This window comes from Trichechus manatus, unplaced genomic scaffold, assembly GCF_000243295.1.
Source record: "Trichechus manatus latirostris isolate Lorelei unplaced genomic scaffold, TriManLat1.0 scaffold00064, whole genome shotgun sequence".
NCBI lineage: Eukaryota > Metazoa > Chordata > Mammalia > Sirenia > Trichechidae > Trichechus > Trichechus manatus.
In genome coordinates, this window is record NW_004444000.1 from 6,118,726 (window position 1) to 6,141,251 (window position 22,526).

Below are 22,526 nucleotides of genomic sequence, written 5' to 3' on the forward strand. Positions count from 1 at the left end.
GCACACCCATGTTCATTACAGTATTGTTCACAATAGCAAAAAGATGGAAACAACCTAAATGCCTATCAACAGATGAATGGGTAAACAAACTATGGTACATACACAGTGTAGTATTATGTAACAATAAAGAACAGTGATGAATCTATGAAGCATCTCATAACATGGATCAGACTGGAGGACATTATGCTGAGTGAAATAAGTCAGTCACAAAAGGACAAATATTGTATGAGACCTGTACTGTAAAAACTCATGAAAAAGTTTGCACACAAAAAGAAACAATCTTTGTTGGTTACAAGGGATGGGGGGGGACTAAACAGACAATAGATAAGTGGTAACTTTGGTAAAGGGTAAGACAGTACACAATACTGGGGAAGCTAGCACAGCTTGTACAAGGAAATGTCATGGAAGTTCCATAGACACATCCAAACTCCCTGAGGGACTGAATTGCTGGGCAGAGGGCTGTGGGGACCATGGTCTCTGGGAACATCTAGCTCAATTGACATAACAGTTTATAAAGACAATGTTCTACATTCTACCTTGGTGAGTAGCATCTGGGGTCTTAAAAGCCTGTGAGCAGCCATCTAAGATACTCCACTGGTCTCACCCCTTCGGGAGAAAGGAAGAAGGAAGAAAACAAGATACAAGGAAAAGATTAGTCCGGAGGACTAATGGACCACAACTACCACGGCCTCCATCAGACTGAGTCCAGTACAACTAGATGGTACCCGGCTACCACCACTGATTGCTGTGACCAGGATCACAACAGAGGGTCCCCAACAGAGCTGGAGAAAAATGTAGAACAAAATTCTAACTCACAAAAAAGGATCAGATTTACTGGCCTGACAGAGACTGGAGAAACCCCGAGAGTGTGGCCCCTGGGCACCGTTTTAGCTCAGTAATAAAGTCACTCCAAAGATTTACCATTCAGCCAAAGATTAGACAGCCCCATAAAACAAAATGAGACTAATAGGGCACAACAGTCCAGGGAGAAGGACTAGAAGGCAGGAGGGGACTGGAAAGCTGGTAATAGAGAACCCAAAGTTGAGAAGGGACAATGTTGACCTGTCGTGGGGTTGTTAACCAATGTCATAAAACAATACGTGTACTAACTGTTTAATGTGAAACTATTTGTTCTGTAAACCTTCATCTAAAGTACAATTAAAAAAAAAAAAAATTACCAGTCCAGAATGACAGTGGTGCAGAAACTGAGAAACCCTCTTGTAAGAGTGATGAGGCAGCAATTCTCATCTACTGTAGATCTATTTAGAATGATAGAAACTTTAACCTGATCTGCCTGTTCTTTGTTTTGAACTGTATTTGGTACCTTCAGATGAGGTTGGAACATAGGTAATAACCCTTGGGTTGTTTATTAGGTTTAGCCCAGTGAATAAATAGAAAGGCCCCAAGGAATGGGTCTCCTGTTTTGTTTTGTTTTTTTTTTTTCCTGCAATTAGACTGCACTGGCATTTTGTTAGAATACTGTTATTGCTCCTATGAATATTTTCTATTTTATGATTTTAATACCCTTCTACCTCCCCCCACCCCCAATTAAACCTTACTGATGCAGCTCTCTTAGAAAAGAAGCCATAGTGATGAGAATTTGTCTACTTGGATTAGACATGATCCCTAAAGCCCTCTCCCCTTGCTTGTGAGATATCTTGATTCTGCTATTTTGATGGGAAATGACCTTCTGCTGACTTTGAAGTGCCATCTTAAGCCCTAGTGTTAAATCATCTCCCTTTTAGCTATGGCTTCATTGCTTTATCTGCAGCTATTTCAGACCAGGTTCCCTTGAGCATGGACTGGACATCTGCTGCCAGTGTAATGGCTGGCCCTAACTTCCAAATCCTGCCCCCTTCCATGCCTAGCATCAGAGATATGTCACAGTGTCAGTCTGTTAGTGCTTTTTTTCTCATTTCGTTGGCTATTTCTGGGCTCCTCAGGAAGCCTTCCATGTGCCCTGGATCGTTCAGAGATGGCCTTACAAAACATACCTAGGTTGCTTGGCTTTTTTTTTCCCCTTTTTTCTTCGGGATGAAGGTAAGAGGGAAGAAGAGACTGTCTCTGAATCAAATGTCAGAACTGGAGTAGTTGTAGAAAATAAAACCAGTGCCATTTGAGGCTATTCTCAACCATATTTATTTTAGCATGTTTACCTCATGCTTCTTGTATTACATAAACAATAGCATTTGTGTTTAGTAAATGATTTATTAAAGGAGCCTTGTTGGCGCAGTGTTTAAGCGCTCAGCTGCTAACCAAAGTGTCAGCAGCTCAAATCCACCAGCCGCTTCATGGGAGAAAGATGTGGCAGTTCGCCTCTGTAAAGATTACAACCTTGGAAACTCTATGAGGTAGTTCTACTCTGTCCTCTAGGGTCACTGTGTCTGAATTGACTCAACAGCAACGGGTTTTTTAAATGATTTATTATGAATATAATAAATAGTGGTGTATGTGTGTCCATCTTCCTTGAAACTTTAGATTTCTATTAGCGTAATAGTAAGTGATACCAGTGTAGGTGGTACGAGATGGACTGACACAGTGCCTGCAACAATGGGCTCAAACATTAACAGCGATTGTAAGGATGGCTCAGGACCGGGCAGGGTTTCATTCTGTTGTACATAGGTCACTATGAGTCAGACTCAACGGCACCTAACAGCAAGCGGTACCAATAAATTCCAGAAACTACTGCTGGAAAAGCTCCTGTGATACGTTGAATTTCAGACACATACATCCCATTCCTTTTGCTTCAAGATAGCTACGGAGACACAGATTTATTTTTAACCTTCCTCCTCCTAGGTTGAAGAGCCCTGGTGGCACAGCGGTTTAAGTGCTAAGCTGTTAACTGAAAGGTCGGCTGTTTGAACCCACCAGCCACTCCTTGGGAGAAAGATGGAGCAGTCTGCTTCCGTAAAGATTTACAGCCCTGGAAACCCTATGGGGTCGCTATGTATCAGAATTGACTCAGTGATGGTGGGTTTGGTTAAGAACAGGTTAAGAACTAGGTTGAGAACAGAAAGATTACGTGTGAAATAAACAGATGAAAGGAATTAATGAGGAGAAGTCAAGAGTTCTGTCTCTCTTTTAACACCCATAAATCCAATCTCTTGACTTTCCCTGCTCTAGTTCAGTTTTAGAATAAACCAAGCAGGACTAGAGGAATTAGTAAGGTTAAGTAAAGAAATGGTGGTACATTTGGAGCTTTACTGTGGAGAAGAATGCTGGAATAAAAGGAAAGGAGTATCGGGACAGAGAGGAGAGATGAGATCATTGGATGAAGAAATCACATCCTCTTTATTGTTAGCACGAATCTGTTGGCGTTTGGCTCTATGCTAGGTGTTAGGCAAGGCAAATTATACCGAATCCCTGAACCTGGCCATTTACAAAGCGTGTCTTAGAAATGGAATTACAGCTCACAAATTCTAGAGATCGTATTGTATAAGGAACAGGGTAGTTCGGGCAGTGGTGGTAGTGGTGGTGGTGATTTTCTTGGTTTTGGCTTTGTCATTGTTTCCTCCCAGATGGACATGTTCATTATTCATGAGCAGGTAGCATACCTCAAGTTCTGTGGACAAGAAAGATTGGGAGCACTTGGCCTTCCCCACAGGCTGCCTGGGGCTAGGAAGTGACACCAGACTCATCCCAAATGTCTAGGAGCAAGTCTCTGTTTTCTTGGAGGAGGAGAGGTAGGAAGAGCCTGGACAAGAGAGGAACCCTGAAAAGGAAGTGAGATTTTAAATCATGTGTGCTGTGTTTTGGGTCGTTCATCTCCAGGGTACAAAGAAGAGTAAGGAAAACTGAAACTCTGCTGTGCTCACGAGTAGAAGCCACTTTTTAAACTAGTGCCTTTTTTCAGACCTGAAGTTTATTTTATTTCTGCCAGTTTGTACAAGTCCTGTTTCTTTACATTCCTGGCCTGACTCTCCCAGGGCCTTCTGTTGATGGGTCCTGTGCCTCGGGGTTTACAGTGGTCGACAGCATCTTTGTTTTGTCAGCAGCTGACATTTTACTTGGAGACGTCAGTCCTCTTTGTCAGTTACTTTTGCTCAGCTTCCATACCTTTATTTCACTCACTCACTCCCAGTGCTTATTTTTATTTTTTATACTTTGATTCATCTCCCCGGCATTCTCATTTAGAGTTTGATAAGTTGTGGTCATATAGATGTGTGTACATTTATAAATTCATGTTTTGCCACATACTAAAATGTGTTTCGCATTTGGCATATGTGCATGAGATGCTAGATCACCATGGAGGAGGACGAGGAGGACATCCTTGCGATAGTGAGTATAAGGTCCTGTCCCCATCAGATGAATTAACATTAATTCACAACACTCAAATATATAAGACACGCCCGGAACATGACTGAGGTACAGAGATTTCTGTTGCATATTATGCTTAGCCTGGAAAGGGTTGAGTGAACTCTGAGATACTTTCAAGGGTTTGTGTCACAGGCATGATTAGCTCCAGAGGACAGAAGTAAGGGCAGACTGGCTTATTGCATGCAAATGTAAATGAGAAACTGAGCTAGAACTAATTCTAGCTCAAGGTTCCTTGTTCTAGGATTCTCCAGGCCCCTTGGAAGACTTAGATTTTGGTTTGTAAGACCTTGTCCTTGTCCATTTCCCTAAGTTCACTTAGGTGAGACCCTAGTCCGCATCATTGACCTCAGCAAAAGTCACCAAAGCAAATGTGGCTTGAGGTGAAGAAGGGAGACCTTGGGTTATGAACGGCGGGTCATTTGATTCCCTGCAGAGAACCTGATCAGGTCACTGCATCCACCTCCCTTTGATGACCCTCTTCTATAAACAGGAATAGGAATTCTTGCTACCCTTTCATCAGGCATCTTAGACTCACTGAATGAAAAGCACTATAAAAAGGCGACGCAGCCCTAATAATAACAGATACGATAGTGATAGCTATTTTGGGCAAGAGCAGCTTTGTGCCGCTCTTGATCTCCATCGATGTCTGCCATTCTTGCCCTGCTGTTACCTTTCAGACTTCCTATTCTTAGAATCATTCGTGAGCCTTGGGCCCGGGGGATTGCAGCCCCCAGGGCTGGAATGCCTAGCTTGAGTGGAATGCAGACTGTCTGGCAGGGTGGAGGTTAAATAAAGTTTGCCTTGGCAGCCCCCTCTGCTCCTGGATGGGGACAAGTAACTCAGGCGTAGGAGTGACGGCATGAGCTGCCACGTGTTGTGGTACTAAAGGGAGTCCTTGCATGACTGGAAGTGGTTGACCAGGTGTTCCACCCATGGCCAACACAACCATGCTATCTCTACCATGTGCATACTAACGAAGCCTTGGCAACCTTGAACCTCATGACTGTGTCACTCTGAAAAAAATGCAGGGACAAATAAAGAATAAATAACATTGAAACTCAGGGATCTTCAAGCCAGGACCTCCCGATTTGGTGCCTCTGCTCCCTCCGAGTTATTGACTCATTTCTGAAAGTAAGACAAAAGGGGAAAATGCCATTGTAATAAGAACAGTCGCCAGTCAATCAGCAAACAGAAGACATGGTTCCTACTCCTGAGGCGCTTATAATTTGGTTAGAAAAGTGACGCTGCAAACACATGAGAAAACAGTTAATATTACAAAGTAAAATACTAGTTCTCATCGGTGCTGCAGGAGTTCTGAGGGGCTGGAGAGCGCCTCAAGCTGGAATGGTCAGGAAGGACTTCACGGAGGAGGTTGGTTTAAACAGGTCTTGCCTGAAGGGCAGGCTTCAGCTTGATGAAGATGAGGGGCCTTGCCAGCGAGAGGACAGCTGGGAGCAAAGGGAAGATGTTGGAAAGCCTCAGCACAGGGCGTGGGGACTTGAAGACAGCCAGATGTGGTATGAGTGGTGCGGGAGGGGGATTTGTGTACAGTTGCCAACCTTAACTGTAAAGGCTGTGCATACAGGCTACAGAGGAGGTTATAACAGGAAAGGTTTAGGTGCAGCCTCACCCACAGACAAGGGCTGAACTAGAGGCCCTTTTAGTGTTCTGTGCTGTAAAACAAGGTGGTTCCTAGTGGGCACTCAGTGAGTAACATTATTATTATCACTACATAATCTTCAAATTCTGTGCACCTAAATTCTTGATTGACTTGGCTTCAGTGATGGTTTTTGCTAACTTTGCTGTCTCCTGTCCTGATGGTTCACATGGCTCATGCCTTGCCGTGCCCTTTCCTTCAGGTTTACCTGAGCTGCTTCTCTCTCCCCACAGATGGCTGGAGGTACAGGTCGCTAATCTGACATGTCCACAGCACTGGGTGCAGTACCTCCGGCTTCTCCAGGAGTCCATCTGGCCTGGGGGACTCTTGCCTGAGTCACCGCGGCCTGTAAGGACCCAAGAGCAGAAGGTGGCTGCTGAGAAACAGGCGTTGCAGAGCTTGATGGGAGTCCTGCCAGGTAATTGAACCACTGAGATTGCGTACACTAACACCTGTTCCCTTCCATCCTGCTTTACCACCCTTACCCTGCACCCTTCCCCATTTTTAAAAGGGCCTTGAATGGGGCCCCGACTGAAAGCCTGTTGACCCACCATTTCTTGGGCTAATAGGAGAATGATCCGGGGTGAGATTCTTATACCCTTCAGTCAGGTGATGCTGAAGCAGTGAAAGGGATCCCTATGGCCAGACCCTAAATACTAGAGGTGAATCCTGCAGATATTGGGTAGATAACTTTTGAGAGGGTTGGGGCAGTTCTCAGAGCCATTCCCATCAGATGAAGACTTCGGGTTCTATGCCAACAGTGACATTTTGGGACCAGGGAAGAAAATGGTAGGTCCCGCAGAAGCTGAGGCTTGGTAAATTGGGGCCACTGAGTAAAGTACACAGTCTTTAGCAATAGGTAAACACAGCCTGGAGAGGTTTTATTTCTTTGCTTTGTGTTGTTTTTAGCAGGCAGGGGAGGCAGTTGTGGCTGTGGTGACCAGGGAGCAGTAGTGAACTCAGCCTGGACAATCAATTTTAAATTTCTTCTTTCAGTTTTCACTCTTACTAACTTCTGTTCTCAGAAGAAGTAGGAGCATTATAGTGACAGGTTACAAAAGTATTTTTTGATGCTCATTCTTTCTTGGACATTGAACTTAAGAAGAATACTTTTCTTAATTTTTCCCTGTTTTATGGAGATTGTGGTTGGCTATGTTGTTCAGAGGTATGCCAGAAATACCCGATTTGTGTAAAGTTGGCAGATATCCTGGGGTGGGAAATGGGGATATCTCAGATATCCCTAAGGAGACTAAGGAGATCGTCTGCTTAGAATCTAAGACTTAGATAGTAACACTAAAATCCCATCTGTTCTTCTTCATTAGATATTGTAGTAGAAATCCTTGGAGTGAACAAATGCCGGCTGAGCTGGGGTCTAGTCTTAGAGTCACTGCAGCAGCCCCTCATCAACAGGTAGGCTAAAAAAGGTGTCTACAACATCAGCATAGCAAAAACCATCTCAGATCTCGGGTGTCCAAGGTTTCTAATCGAAAAGGCCACATTCAGAGGAGTGGGATGGTCGCCTTTACTTACCCTGGGCCCTGACTGCAGTCTGATGCCTAGTCTATACTCACTAAGTAAAATCCATGCTGCCAGCCTTCTGACAGGTTGTCACGAGGTAGTTGGCTACTGTTGGACCAGCGGTTGTTTCTATTTGGAGGAGCTCAATGCAGGCCCTCACATGAGTTACTGAAAATGCCCTGATATCCTCTGGGGTTGTTTGGTGCACTTAGGATTCTTTTCAGCATCTGCCAGCTCCTGTGAACACTGCACGAGCATACTCTGGCCTTGTGTATCACAGGCTTGTGATGATTTTTCCCATAGGTTTGTGGCCTCACTAGCAAATCCATAACTAGTGTTGTGATAAAACATTGTCTTTGGTTAATATGAGGTAGACAAGATAATGAGGTTGCAATCTGATAAAGGGACCCCGAAAGGCTGAGTGAAGGCTAGAATAATCCACGAGAGGTAGATATTCTCTGGTACTTTGGGAGCGAATGCTTCTGGAAAATACTGACTACTCTTGCACTCCTCTCTCAAACCCTCTCCTAAAGTAGACTGCAGCCCTCCAGGGCCCTGGGTTTTGCCTCATTGCCTGTAAGTAACCTGCAGTCTATAGTGATTGATTATGAGAAACTGCAGTAGTCAGAATTTGTGAAAATCCCTAGTAACCTGATTTCCTCTTTTGAGAGGTTTTCCCTCACAGTTCTTCAGCAGTGCTGATATGCTAATGTGACCCTGTGAGTCGGAAACAGAATTTTCTACAATCTACTCTCAAGTACTGTTTCTGGTGTTGTAACCTTTGGTAATTCAGCAAATGTTTATTTCATGGCAGGGGCTTCATCAACTGCTTGCAGGTTGGGGTCTGCTAAGGATATCAGTAATGGGTGAGGGAGGGAAGGGAAAAGTAAATGTCATAAACAGGATCTGGTGTCTCTTGACTGAGCCAGTCCCTCCTCTAAGTTGTTTTGTCCGTTTGTTTCAGGCATTTGATTTACTGCCTTTGGGACATTATCCTGGAATTCTTGGATCTCAGAGCCTCAGTTGAGGAGTCTACCACAGCCACCTCTGCCTCGGATACTCCAGGCAGCCCCAAGAGGATGGGTGTCTCCCCTCAACTATAGGCCATGCACTTCTCAAAGGTCAGGAAAGGAGAGTTGTCTAGCCCCCCAGGGACCAGTCAGGAAGCCCATGCCCCTGGGACTAGGCTAGGTCAGAAGGCCTAGGGTCGCAGCGGCACAGCTCTCCCCCGGTTCTCCTCCATTTGTAGCAGGGGACAGGCAGGATATGTGGACCAATACATGCATACCCATTTCCATATCTTTTCTGTGGTGTTCGGATTGTTGCTGGTGGGTAGATCCTGAATCCTTAGGAGAAGGAAGCTGTGAGGAAGAGGAATCAGCCCCTGTTTGCCTCTCCCTTCACCCTCCTCCATAAAATTGTTGTTTGCCTATAGCCTGGCCCCATGTACACACAAGATCTAGATAGAAGAGGAGGAAACTGTAGCCAGATTTTCTTTGAGGAAAAGACAGTCTTCTGAGCCCTCTGTTCGCAGCAGGACACTGAAATGCACTCAGGCCCACTGTTGAAGGCCAGATCTCCGGGTCCTACCTGGTTTCCCAACAATTCCAGGAGAAGCGGTGGGGGGGTGGGGGGACAGATTTCTCAAGGGACTTCTCACTTGTTGGCTGTTTTCCAACACATCAGCCTATGGAAGATGTCATGAAGGTTGGCTACCTAGTAGGTACACTTTCTTGTCCTGAAGCCTTCAAATCAGACTGCCCAGGCTTCTGGTAAACCCACCCACCCTTCACACCCTTGCTGAAGGGAGTGGCACCACAGATTTTGTTTATTTTCTTCCTTTGAGCAGTTGAGATTTTGCCTTTATGACCTTCTCTCTATCTTCTGGCAACAAAATTGCATGGCAAGTTGCATAGTCAACCTCCACCCTTCCACAAAGAGAAGAAACACTTGTTCCACAAGTGAGAATGCCCAAAGAGTAGGAGGACCTGGGGGACTGAGGTGGTCTCTGTTCACAAGTCCCTGACAGGAACTCTGTACTCTGAACAAATAACGCTAGCAAACGTGCAGGGGATTAGTTAACCACGAAAAGCTTTTTGCGCCCTGTTTCTTAAGGATCTAGTTAACCTTCAGAGTCAGTGATGAAGCCAAAGGTGCTGGGTCAGGCTGCACTGTCTATTAGAAAGATCGAATAATTAGGAGGAATTGTTGGTAGAAAAGGAGGCAGAAAGAAAGTCACAAGGGAAGTGCTACAAATTAAAGCATGCAGATCGCTGGCAAAAGAGGTTTAAAGTTACCACAGGGAGACCTTTGCTGTCCCCTCAGCCTCCAGCTTCAGCCCTGCCTGTCTGCACCCTGCATCACTGAATTGTGAAACTCTCCCACTTGGAGAAGGGTCTTGGAGGAACACTAATGAGAATGGGAACTGGCAGGAATAAGAGGCAAGGTCTCTTAACTCTGAAGTAGGTGATAAGCACATAATTAAACTGGTTTGTAGAAGCGATTTGTGATGTCTTTTTATGCTTATTTTTCCTCTCTCGTGGCTGTTAACCACAAAATGTGTTCCTGTGGAACTGGGGTGCTTTAGGTGTGTTATTGAGGAACCCTGGTGGTGCAGTGGTTAAGCGCCTGGCTGCTAACCGAAAGGTTGACAGTTCAAACCCACCAACCACTCTGTAAAGATTTACAGCCTTAGAAATCTTATGGGAAAGTTCCACTCTGTCCTATAGTGTTGCTATGAGTCAGAATCAACTGGAGAACAATGGGTAGGTAGGTGTGTTATTATTGCCTAAAGGCAAGGAGATCAATGAGATAATGTCCCATGGCCCCTTCCAGCCTTAAGAGCTGATTATACAGTGATTGTATGGCTCTGAAGTATCTCCAAACATCTCCCACCCTAGACTTCCACCGGAGGGAAGAGCTTGGTATTTCTGCCTTTGGTGAATGCTTCCAGGGCATGAGATTGCAGGGAGTTCAGCCTGACTTACTAGAGTGATCCTTTTGTCTGTCAGCTGGGGCTGACCTGCTATATGGCTTAGGGTGGTGGCCAGCCCTGTTTTCTGCTGCCATTCTCTCCCCATACTTTACCCTTACACGTACTCTGGTACCAGTTCTGACTCAGATGTTACACCATATCAGTTAGTAACCTAACATACCATAAACTCCCTGTGGCTATAAATTCTAAGGAATCTTTTGACTCTTTCAGCCCACAGTAAACTTCCTTGTGTTTCATGTTATATAAGAGACCCCATCTCTACTCCACCTGCCCCCAAATGATAAGCTGTCCTCAGACCCTCCTTCTACCCAGGAGGGAAACGATGGATATCATCAAGGAAACAATCAAGACACATCTGGCTTTGAAAAACAACCTGCCAGGTTTGGGTGGCAGGTTCAGACAACAGGGGAAATCAGCATTTGGGAAAGATGCCGTAGGTATCAGGAAAAGATAACTCCCAGCTGAGAGAGAGAAAACGCAAAGAAGAATTGGACCTGCACTAACCCAGAACGTCACTGAGTCTTCTTTTGCCCTACCCAGCCTATTTGTTTCCAAGTTTCACTCTGCATTTACTCATAGCACCCAAAAATGGTTGTTAAGTCCTGGGTGGAATAAAAATACGTGTAAACATGATCCTTGGCTATGTGAGTTAAGATGCTTTGGACTGAAACTTAAACTACTAGGAAGTTTTATTTTCTTTCCTAAAAACAGTACATAGGTAGGTGAGCCCAGGGGTTGATTGATGATTCAGCAACTCTTTGATCTCATAAAAGGCCCACATTCTTCCCATCTTTCTGCTCTGCCATTCAAAACATGTTAGCTCAGCCCTCAGACTTACCTGCCTTCATGGTTCCAGGCATCACATCCAGACATAACAACATCCATGAAAGAACAGGGGCATCTCTTCCATCTTTTCTTTTAAAGAATAAAGAAACCATTTCCTTTTCTCTTGACTTACTGGCTAGAGCTGCCCACCCCTAAGCCAATCAACTGGCATTGAATGGCATTAACATGATTGGCTTGCAATAGTACTTACTCCTGAGGAAAGGTCACCCTTCATGAAGGTTCATTACCTGAAAAAATAAGTGGATGTTATCAAGGAAGGAGCGGAGTATGGGTGTGGATAGACAGTGTCTGCCATAGGGTCATTCTGCCAGCATTCAGCAAATCCGCACTGGTGCTCTAAAAGCATTAAGTACCAACTGAGGGTAGCAGTTCACTTACATCAACTTATTTAACCCGTACATCAACCCTGTAAGGTAGGGCCTATTATACATCCCCACTTTATAGATGGGGCACACGAGGCATGGACAGGTGGTAACTTGCCCACAGTCACTTGCAAGGAAGTGGCAGAGCTTAGTGTCAGGCTACCTCCCAGATTATATGCATAACCACTACTAAACTGCCTTTCTATCTTGCAAAGTAAAATAAGACCAGGTTCTTGCTTTTAAGGAGTCCATAGCCTAGTATAGTCCCTGGGTGGTACAAATGATTAATGGGCTTGGCTGCTAACCCAAAGGTTGGAGGTTGGAGTCCACCCAGAGGCACCTCAGAAGAAAGGCCTGATGATCTACTTCCAAAAAATCAGCCATTGAAAACCCTGTGGAGCACAGTTCTACTCTGACCCACTTGGGGTCGCCATGAGTCAGAATCGACTCAATGGCAACTGGTTTACTGGTATAGCCTAGTATAGGAGTTGGCAAGCTTTTTCTGTAAAGGACCAGATGGTAAATATTTTAGGCTTCATGGTCACACAGTCTTTGTTGCAACTCCTCAACCCTTCACTGCAGCGTGAAAGCAGCCATAGACAATATGCAAACAAATGCGCATGACTGTGTCCAATAAAATGTTATTTACGCAAACAGGCAGCAGGCAAGATTTGGCCCATAGTTTGTTGACCCCTCGCCTAAAGGGTTAGAACAGTGCTTCTCAAACTTTAATGTACATGTGAATCATCTGGGATCTTGTTAAAATGCACATTTTGATTTAGTTGGTCTAGGGTGCATTTTTAACAGAATCCATATGTATGCAAGGATGATGGAGTTTTTCCACCACACTTTAAGTGGCAGGAAGTTAGAACACAAACAGTTCCAACTGGATGTGATTAATGCACTACCTAATACATAGGAAGGGCACTGAATTGAGACGGGGGGACCATGGAAAGCTCTGAGGTAGTCATATCTGAAAGAGTAATAAGAATTAGTCATTGAGAGCATGGAGGAAGGCATCCAGACAGATGGAGCGATGTGTGCAAAGACTGGAGTGTGCAAGTGGCCCAGCAAAGTGGGAGCATACAAGGAAGGAAGTGAGGAAAGATGAGGCTGGAAAGCTACGTTGAGTCAGATCAGAGTGGGACCTGCTTGACATGGCATGCTAAGGAACCTGGAATCATTTTCCCGTTACACATGGGGAACCGTTGAAGAATCGTCCTGAGGAGTATTTTTTCATCAAGATTGACAATTCTTACTTCAATTTCTTCAGGGCTATTTCCACTATTTCTTATATATGAGAAGGCTTTAGGGGTCTGTAGAGTACTATGAACTTTAAGTGAGAGAACAGATTTAAATCCTAGCTTTGCCACTTAATCACCATGAGAATGTGTACAGGTGACTTAGCTTCACTGAGGCCTAATTTTCTCTCTTCATAAAAGGGACAGGCACCCACATTACAAAAACATTGTAAGAATTGAATGAGATACATGAGCCAGCTGTATGGAGTCCAAATGCTGTGCTACAAACATGTCAACCCTGCTCCTCTGCTGTTTGGCGGGAGCCTTGCCTCAGGAACCCCATTCAGTCAAGCTGTTACCTGGCAAGCCTCGGGTTCCACAGCCCGTCATCCCTGCTGTTTATCCAGCCTTCTTTGCACTCAGGGGGCAAGATGTGTTTTCGCAGGACGAGGGAAGGCAGGCTGGCCCACCCTGCTGAATACAAGTGGGAATGGGAACCAGGGAAGAAGTAGAAATTTGGGAGGAAGGGAAACCTAGATGTTCTTATAGTTCAAGGCCCAACTAGGCAAGCTCTGCCATAACCTGGCACCTCTTTCCTTCCTTTCCATGGAGGGTGCCAGCAATCAAAGAGCAATGGTCGCTTATGCTGCCTTTGTGCACAAGAGAATGACACCGTTGATGGGCAGATTGCAGCCAGTGGATCCGCATCACGTCTTTGGTGGTGAGGATGGGAGATGCTGCTCCACACAAGACAAGAGTTCTTTCTTGAGAGAGCCAGTGAGGGTAGACATTGCCCAAGCATTACTACCACATCCTAAGACTTGTCTATCATTTCTTATTATACAATGACAACACTGGCTATTAAAAAAAAAAAAAAGATATAAACCCAGAACACTGTGTCAAGCAAGAAACAAGCAAAAATTATCAGAACCTTCACCACTGTGGTTGAGACAATATGGGCACCAGCAGTCACCTTGGCAGGCACACCATGCTATCCTCAGCCTTGCTGAGCCCCCTTGCTGCCTCCCTATCATTTCTCACCTGTCTGCTTTCTTGGAAAGGGAACAACATGTCATGGATCCAGAGAACCTTTCCAGCTCCCATGTCTACTCACCAGCATGACAAAGTCTGGTTTCCCCGCGTCCCTGTATTCCTCAAACCTTGACTACAACTGCTGCTGTGTAAGTCAGCAGCGCCTTGTTTCTGGGGTCTGGAGGGATGGGAGGAAAAACAAAGAAAGCAACAGTGTCAGATACAGATTTAAAATTAGAAAACATTTCTTTAAGTGGTAACTAGCTGCTCTTTTTAACCCAAAGCAGATCTCACTGCCACCAGTCAGTGTTTGTTTAGGAAATGCGAAGTAATTTTAATATTAAAGTGTTACAGTGATTAAGAAGGCAAGATAAATAATCAACTCTTTGACTCCCCCTCCCTTTATGTTCCGTGTCACTGCTGCACCCTGCTATTATAAGCAGTGGAGAGTTGGCTATAATTACTTCCAGAAACTTGGATTAATCCATGGGGGTAAAGAGCACACTAGGTAAACACAAAAGTCTGTGGTTGCAGAAAAAGTGCTAACGTGTCTTCAGAATCCATGACTTGTCTGCGTTTGGTTGAACTGGATTTGGTGACGTGTAAGCCCAGGTAATCATCCCTTTTGCCTGTGCCCTTTGTTGAACAATCATCCTGCCCCTGTAGCCACCAAGAAGATTAATTGTGATTTAGCAAAATGACTGCATTTCATGTCTTGCCATTAGGGAGGATAAAGCTTATTAAGGAAAAAAAATACCCTTTTGGAGTTTACATCCTTTGCTAATGTTGTTCATATAGCGTCCAGGTTCAACAAAGAGGATGGCAGGCCAGTTTCTTTCCAGCTTCATGTGGTTTATGTTGAATGTTTGCCTTCTATTATCCATAAATGCAAATGATTCTTTCATTTGTGTTTATAAATATATGCATAAGGCTTCATATGTCTCTAGGATAATCACTTGGGCCTCATTGACACTAGGACTTTTACTTGGGGGCAGGATGTCTTATAGAAATGGTTTTGGCATGAAGTTGGATGAGATAGTTCCATACAACTCTAGGGACTTGCATTCTGCCCCAAACCTCTGTGCTCTTCCCTGCTTCTGTCCTTTGGCTCATGCTCTTCCCTCCACCAGGTGGATTCCCATCCCTCCTCTAGCTAACTCATGCTCTTCCTTGCACGAGGTGGGTTCCCATCCCTCCTCTAGCTGGCTCATGCCCTTCCTTCCACGAGGTGGGTTCCCATTCCTCCTCTAGCTGGTTCATGCTCGTCCTTCCACCAGGTGGGTTCCCATCCTTCCTCTAGTTAGCTCATGCTCATCCTTCTACGAGGTGGGTTCCCATCCCTCCTCTAGCTGGCTCATGCTCGTCTTTCCATCAGGTGGGTTCCCATCCTTCCTCTAGCTGGCTCATGTGAGCACCCTCTACTTGTCAGAGCCAACCCAAGGTCCACCTTCTCCATGAAACTTTATCTGATCATACCAGCCAATACTCTGTCTTCTTCCTCTGATTTATCCATACTGCCTTTCAGATCAATGTGCCCATATATATAGTCTTTAATAAGAGATTATAATTCTTCAAAGGTAAGGAATACATCTTGTGTCTCTTTTATTCCCATTATATCCCAGTGCCTCCCCAAACTCCCTATACATATATGTAATGCATACTCAAAAAGAGTAATAGGTATAAAATAAATACTGAATGTCATTTAATTAAAGAAAATTTAATTAAAGATGATGCATACTAGCTTTTAAGAGGTAAAATATGTGAATAAATCCAATGATGTAACAAAATGCTAGGGACAAGAGATGGCAGGAAGAAGGGAGAGGCAAATGTTCATCCTTAGGAGCTTATACTTTCAACAGCAGCTATCAAATGAAAGAACTTTGCTTTTATATTTCCAATGCCAAAACCTGCACAGTTTTATCACAGTACTGATTATAGTCTAAATATGTGGGCTATAAGGTTCTGTAACTGCAAGCTTTTTTTAAAAAATTATTCTTGATTTCAAAATGGTTCTTAAAATCATCCAGTCGCAAAAATACCCAACATACCCTGTCTGCTCCCCAGTCCTCTATCTTTACCTACTTGTCATCTCACTGGGACCAGGAAAAAAAAAAAAAAAAATCCACCTCCTGAAAATATTCTCAACATCTCCCCTTTCCCCAAATACACATTTGTAAGGAATCCAATTACCATGAAGAGAAAATAAAGGAAAACTTTCTCTTCCACTTGCTGTCTGACTTCTTTAAAGTTATCCTTAAATTCCTTTGCTCCCAGGTGCATAAATTATCTCACACTTTCTCTGACAGCTTATCTAAGCCATGTCTTAGATACCACAAGGAAGGCTCGTCAAAGCCAAAGTAATAAGCTTGAAGAAAAGAAACGATAGCATCAATACTTCACTCTTACAGGATAGTTGTTCTCTTCCCCACCACTTTTGCTGCTGCAACAAAATGCTAAAAGCCAACAGATCAGAAATGGGCAGCTCTCATAAGGATGGAAACTAAGGGGTTGAAGACGTGGAGATTAGCTGCAGGTCAACATGCTGGCCCCGTGGGGATAAAATCACTTGTTTCAGGGCCCACAGAACGAGCCTCCGGCCATGATGGGAAAGAGGGCAAGAAGAGGCAGAGGAACACAGGAGGAAGAAGTTCAATCTGAGGATTAAAGTAACCATGCATTTCATGAAAAGAAGGAAATGCTAGACAATGTAGTGCTTGGGTCATGTATTTTGTTAGAGAAGGCCTGCATACGAAGGATCCCATCTGCTGTGGAATGAAATCCGTGACTTGTGCCAGTGCACATGTGCATAACACATGGTGTGGAATAGACTCTGGAGCCAAGATTGCTTCTGTATCCACCCTGGAGCAGGTTGGTCAGTCTCCAGTGTAAACCTCCTTGGGATTAACCACTTATTCCAGTGTAGAGCACACTGGGTAATTAATACCAGATCTGTTGCAGACAGCTTTGTGCATCCTGCCTATGAGTGAGAACCCCCAAAGAGTCCTTTCCAGTGGATCTGTTTGGATGAGGTAGAGAAATCTGTTGCTCTAATGTTTGTCAACAGAGCTCTCCCCAGGTACAGATGTGTACTTGCATAGATGTGGGCTTGTGAGTGGCATCTGACAATTACAGAGCAAGAGCTTGTCTGGACACTACGAGGGGGAATAGGTGCATATGTGGATACAGCAAAAATGTCCTAGCGGTGGCCTTTGTGCTTGCAGGAGCAGGGTTATGTGCCTCCTTTTAGCAGTCTGGAGAGTGTTGAGGTAAGAGCTGTGTTTCCACAAGCTCTGTCTACCAAGGTTTTGGAGTTGGACAAATATCTGCTGTTGGGGTGAATTACCTAAGTTCATTATAGGGTTAGGGTTTCTGTGGATTTTTTCTCAAGTGATAGAAATTCTCGTGATCTAGTCTCTTTCATAGCATACCCAATTCCTTCTATTCGTTTCTTAAGTCTTTTTCTTAAAATAAACAGCAACAGAAAAAACTTTATTCATATTTCTGTCACTTCTCCTCTTTCTTGTGCAGCTCCAGAATTGCTTTCTGTTTATCCCTCATGTTTTTCTTGTTTGTTTGTTTTCCTACATTAGCTCTCCAGTTTTCATGAATAACTTGGCAGCCCCACAAGTCTAATTGTCACCTTAGTAGTTAAATTCGTATGGACCTCAATTTGAGGCTATATGTAAAACTTGTTAGTTGCCATCACGTTGGCTCTGACTCATGGTGACCCTGTGTACAACAGAACAAAATGTTGCCCATTTCTGCACCATTTCATGATCTTTGGCATGTTTGAATCCATTTTTGCGGCCATTGTCTAGTGCCTTCCAACCTAGGGGGCTCATCTTCCAGCACTGTATCAGACAGTATTCTGTTGTGATCAATAGGGTTTTCACTGGCTAACTTTCAGAAGTAGATCACCAGATCTTTCTTCCTACTTTGTCTTAATCTGGAAGTTCCACTAAAACCTGTCCGCCATAAGTGACCCTCCTGGTTCTTAAATACTGGTGGCAAAGCTTCCAGCATCCTAGCAACACGTAAGCTACCAAGCTACAAGCTACGGCAGTGTGCAAACTGACAGCTGTGTATAAACCCCTTAAGGCAGATTGTCTTGTTTACTGTAGTTGCTCCAGCATTTAGGACTGTGCTTTGGACCTCACTATTCCCTCTTACTATATTACCTCCCTTCCCAAGTTCTCTGAAGCCCTGGCTAGTTCCTTTCCTCTCCATAGGCTAGTGGCAGGCTCATAGCAGACTTTGCCTTTGCCTGCGCACAACGCTTGCTCTATAAACAAAGTTGGCGGCCTTTTTGGGCAGTAAGTAATGCTTGTCTTTCCTACCAGTGAGCTTGGAAACCTCATCACCATCTGGCAATTTCCTTTCTATTCTCCAGCACACAATAGAGCCCACACCCCTTAAAATCCCTTTCACTAAACCAGATGATGGCAAGAATACCAAGTTCCTAGTAAGCAAAGGAGAAGCTTGTGGCTTTGCCTCCCCCAGACCACCCCTCTGCTGTGAACATAAACCCAAGGCAGACACTTCGCCTCAAGCTGAGAAGAAGGACCAAGGAAGGATGCCCTGAGTTACAGAGCTACAACAACTTTTCTCAGAAACCTGTGGCGCTCTGTCAGGCCTGTTGCCACAGTAACCACCTAGCCCCTCGCTCTAATGTCTTTTGAGCTTACCGTCTAATTTGAGGTAGAAATGTCCCCAGAAGCAGACCCCAGACTGGCGACTCCTAACTGTGACCCACCTCAGAAGCACATATCCAGCTGCAGCCTCTTGGTTGCTAAGGTGAAAGGGCATCTGTATCTCCACAGGAGGAATCTGATGAATTCTGGACTCAAAAAAGAGCGTTGTTTTTTTTCTCCTTAATAGACTTACTCTCCATCCCCCAGCTCAGCCCCTGGTGGAAGGGCTTTTTCCCCCTTTTTATTACATTTTAGTCTGTATGTAATGCTGAGCTAAAGTGGGAGCGAGCAGTAATACCAAAGGATTGGCGTTCTCTTCATGTCAGTAGGGGAGAGCTGCGGGCACCAGTGTGTGAAGAGGAAACGGAGGGGAGCTGAAAGTCAGCTTCATGGGATTTGTTGACACTATAACTGATTGTCTCAGTTCACAGGGGCACAAAGACACAACACCATTAGTGGGTGCAGATTTTCAGTCCTAAAGGAAGCACCTCCTTACAACAAGGAGTACAGTGGATGAAGAGTATCCATGGGACCCATTTAGATTGTACCTGGCTAACTCTTCAGGCAATATAAAGGCAGAGGTTGAACCATTTCAGAGATGAGCTTTAAAAAAAAAAAAAATCATTCTTTGGAATTGTCACAGTCACTCGACATGGATCTTGAACAAATTCCCATGCACCCCATGTCCCCCCAGAAGGGAAGCAATGAAGTGGGGAGGAATACACATTTGCCTGGGCATCAGAAGAGCTGGCTTCTAGTCTTGGGTCAACAGTGATCTTGGACAAATCACTTCCCCAGGCTTCGGTTTCTCTCCTTCCATACAAAGAGGTTGGGCTGGATAACAGAGAAGACCCTGTCCAGGTTTCTCAGAGAGCAGAGACGTGTCTCAATTCTTGGCTAGTTTCTGGAAGGCTGATGGTGCTGTCTGAAGGTTTGTCACGAAAATGAATAAGTGATTATATTTTATATTGGATTTTATCTCAGTAGAGATTTTCTTCCACCTCATTTGGGTCTGATTTGAAGAAGGAAGAAAGGAAGCATGATAAAAGTAGGGAAGGAAGGAAAGAAGCCTTGAGAGACTCTTTCTGAGAGGAATGCCCTTAACTTCCTCTGGGCTCCTAGGATAAAAAGTTTCTATACTACATTTTCTCTCTTAAACCTGCCAAAATTAAATCAATTAAGGATACTATACAGATTTGAAGAATAAGCTATATCCATAAATTTTCATGAGGTCAAAGAACCTATTCACCACCAGTTAAATTAGCTTTTTCAAGGATGGTGGTGCTGTTTATAATCAAAGTACAGACTTTTATTTTTCATTTTCTGGAGTATTTTCCATCAACCATCTCATTTTATCTCTTCATCATTCTCCTGAGGAATATAATACTTTGTACATGTACAGGACTTTCTCAATTATAAAGTATTTCATATCCAGGTCCTGACAATCACTTTTGAAGGTAATTTGGGAAGTTATCAGTGTCCCCCTGTTACTGAAGAAGAAACTGAAATGAAGAGAAGATCACTTGCCCAACTATCGAAGGCAACAGTCCAGAGGTTAACAGCAGAGGCTCGGTGGACAGACAACTCCATGTCAGTCCCAGCTCAGCCACTGATTAGCTCTGTGCCCTTGGCTAAGTAATTTAAAATCTCTGCACCTTAGTTTCATCTTCCATTAAATAGGAGTAATACTGGTACTCTCCTCATAGAGATTGGGTGGCGGAGGCTAAATGAGTTACTACATAACAACCTCCAGCACACAGTGCTTGATAAGCATTTATCATTATTGGCAGAGTCAGGACTAGAACCTGGGTCTTTTGACTTCTAGCCCATTGATGTTTTGACTGCCTCCACCAATAGTACCTTTAATTTACAGATGAGAACCTAAAGCCTTCTCAATTAAATACAAAGCTCATCCAAGTTCTTTCTGTTAATTAGACTAGAGCTAAGGTCTCCTGGCACTCCCTTTAATCTTTTCACCACTAAGCCATGCTGCCCTCTATTGCTCTGGACAAGGTGTCAACCCTCTTAAATTTAAAAATTTAGAAACAGGCAATCTCATCCAATATTACTCACAGCACGAAGACAGACTGTCCCGTGCTTCTGGGGAAAGGGTCTTAGGAGACCTTAGGTCCTAGAGACGCGAAAGTGCAGGATGACTCACTGCTGTGGGCACATGCTCATACCTGCAGGCTTTGCTCATGCTGTTTGTCCACTGGAGTGGTCTCTCTTCTTTTCCGTCCTCTGCAGTTATCGTCAGTACCAGGTCACTGAATATTTGACCGTTTGTTTACAGCTCCCTGAGTACATGTCTTGTCTTCATTATGTATGCCTTGAGAATATACACTATGTCTTATGTTGGTTTTTATTCCCCATTGCACAGAGCAAAATGCTTGGTTAATCCAAACCAAAACCCACTGCTGTCGAGTCAACTCTGACTCATAGCAGCCTTATAGACAGAGTAGAAATGCCCCCATAGGGTTTACTGCCACATCTTTCTCCCTCAGAGTGGCTGGTGGGTTCGAACTGCCGAACTTTTGGTTAACAGCTGAGCACTTTAACCTCTGCACCACCAGGGCTCCAGCTTGTTTAATAGTAGGCGCATAAATATTTCTTGATTCATGAATTGATTGATTGTTTGATGGACTGATAGTGGCCTCTCAAAATAGTTAACAATTATCCCTACCTATTAGTTGTAAGTTCAGGGTGATCAAAGAACTTGCCTAAGTGACACTCAACACCAGAGTGCCAGAACAAGGATGTAAGCTTCAGGAATTGTACATGGGGGCAGAAGGAGGAGGCAGCGGTTGATGAGGAGGGAAGCTCTCCTCGCACTCACACCACGTCATCTGCCAAACAGCCTCAGGACCTCATGTGTTCCCCTGTTGAACTTAACACTGTGCACAGAAAGATACAGACCCAAACCAGTGCTCACCGTCTTGCCCAGCATCTGTGCCCCATGGAGTGCGCCTGAACCAATCATGACCTTGTTCTACAGCTAAAAACAACCAAGAGTCATCTGCCAGGGTCACTCGGCACCAAAGCCTTACTACAGAAGGCGCTCTGCTGACAGGGCAGCCCAAATCCAGGGCATTAAAATAACCCGAATGGTGTCGTTTTCTGATCAAATTCCTTTCCCTGTCGGGTTTGTGATTTTTGAGCCTGAGAATGTCCCTCATGGCTCAGGTTTCCCTGCTGTCACACTGATCTCAGGCCTGGAATGTGAGCACTACTATTGAAGTCTGATGTAACTGTGTCACCGTCCCAAAATGGAAAGACATTATCTCATAGAGAGTGGCAGCAGGCAGGCACCACTGAGCTTCTGGCAGCACAGCTCCGGTTCAGACCTGGAGCATCCCTCATCCACTGTCCTCAGTGGACAAAGGTCTGATGCCGCAGGCTAATCTGAGCCCTAGAAAACCAGGATCTTGCAAATCATCATATCCAGACATGGAGACAGAAAACCGTAGGCTGAGATGGAGACAGGCTCATTTCTGGACAAGCCCGCAGGTGTGCAGAAAGGAGATCCCTGTTCTTGCGGCCCTTGAGCACTTGGGGTGCTTGGGCAGAGTGCAGGGAGCCTCCATTCACGTGATAAAAAAGCATGGTGCACATGGCCCTGCTGAGCTGCCATCCTTCCTTAGCGGTGCCCCTATGGGCAGGATTGCTTTACCAAGACAGCAGGTGGGGCCGGGTGGCCTGTGAGGTAACCATCCCTTTCAGCACTTGGAGAGGATGAGGCTTCAAGGGGAAACAATGAACCCTCTCATAGAGTAAGAGAGAGAAGTAGAGCCCCAGCCATTTGCTCATGAAACATTTGGGATTAAGAGACGCATCTTATTTAACTTTAGAAGGAGTAGTCAAGACCCT

At 44.6% G+C, this 22,526-nt stretch overlaps 1 protein-coding gene across 7 annotated transcripts in view; it reads left to right on the plus strand.

The window, feature by feature from the left end:
* The window catches only part of SNX19 (sorting nexin 19), a 98,829-nt gene that overhangs the window by 37,928 nt on the left and 38,375 nt on the right, over positions 1 to 22,526 (plus strand). For 5 of the 7 annotated variants that reach the window (XM_023734049.1, XM_023734043.1, XM_004379318.3 and 2 more), the window contains 3 exons: positions 6,208 to 6,392; positions 7,297 to 7,384; positions 8,457 to 9,670. In XM_023734049.1, the coding sequence (XP_023589817.1) occupies positions 6,208 to 6,392; positions 7,297 to 7,384; positions 8,457 to 8,595 (412 nt within the window). In that variant the 3' untranslated portion in view covers positions 8,596 to 9,670. Of the gene's footprint in view, positions 1 to 6,207; positions 6,393 to 7,296; positions 7,385 to 8,456; positions 9,671 to 10,734; positions 11,369 to 22,526 lie in introns of those variants that run through there. The other 2 variants (XM_023734044.1, XM_023734045.1) reach the window with 2 other exon arrangements.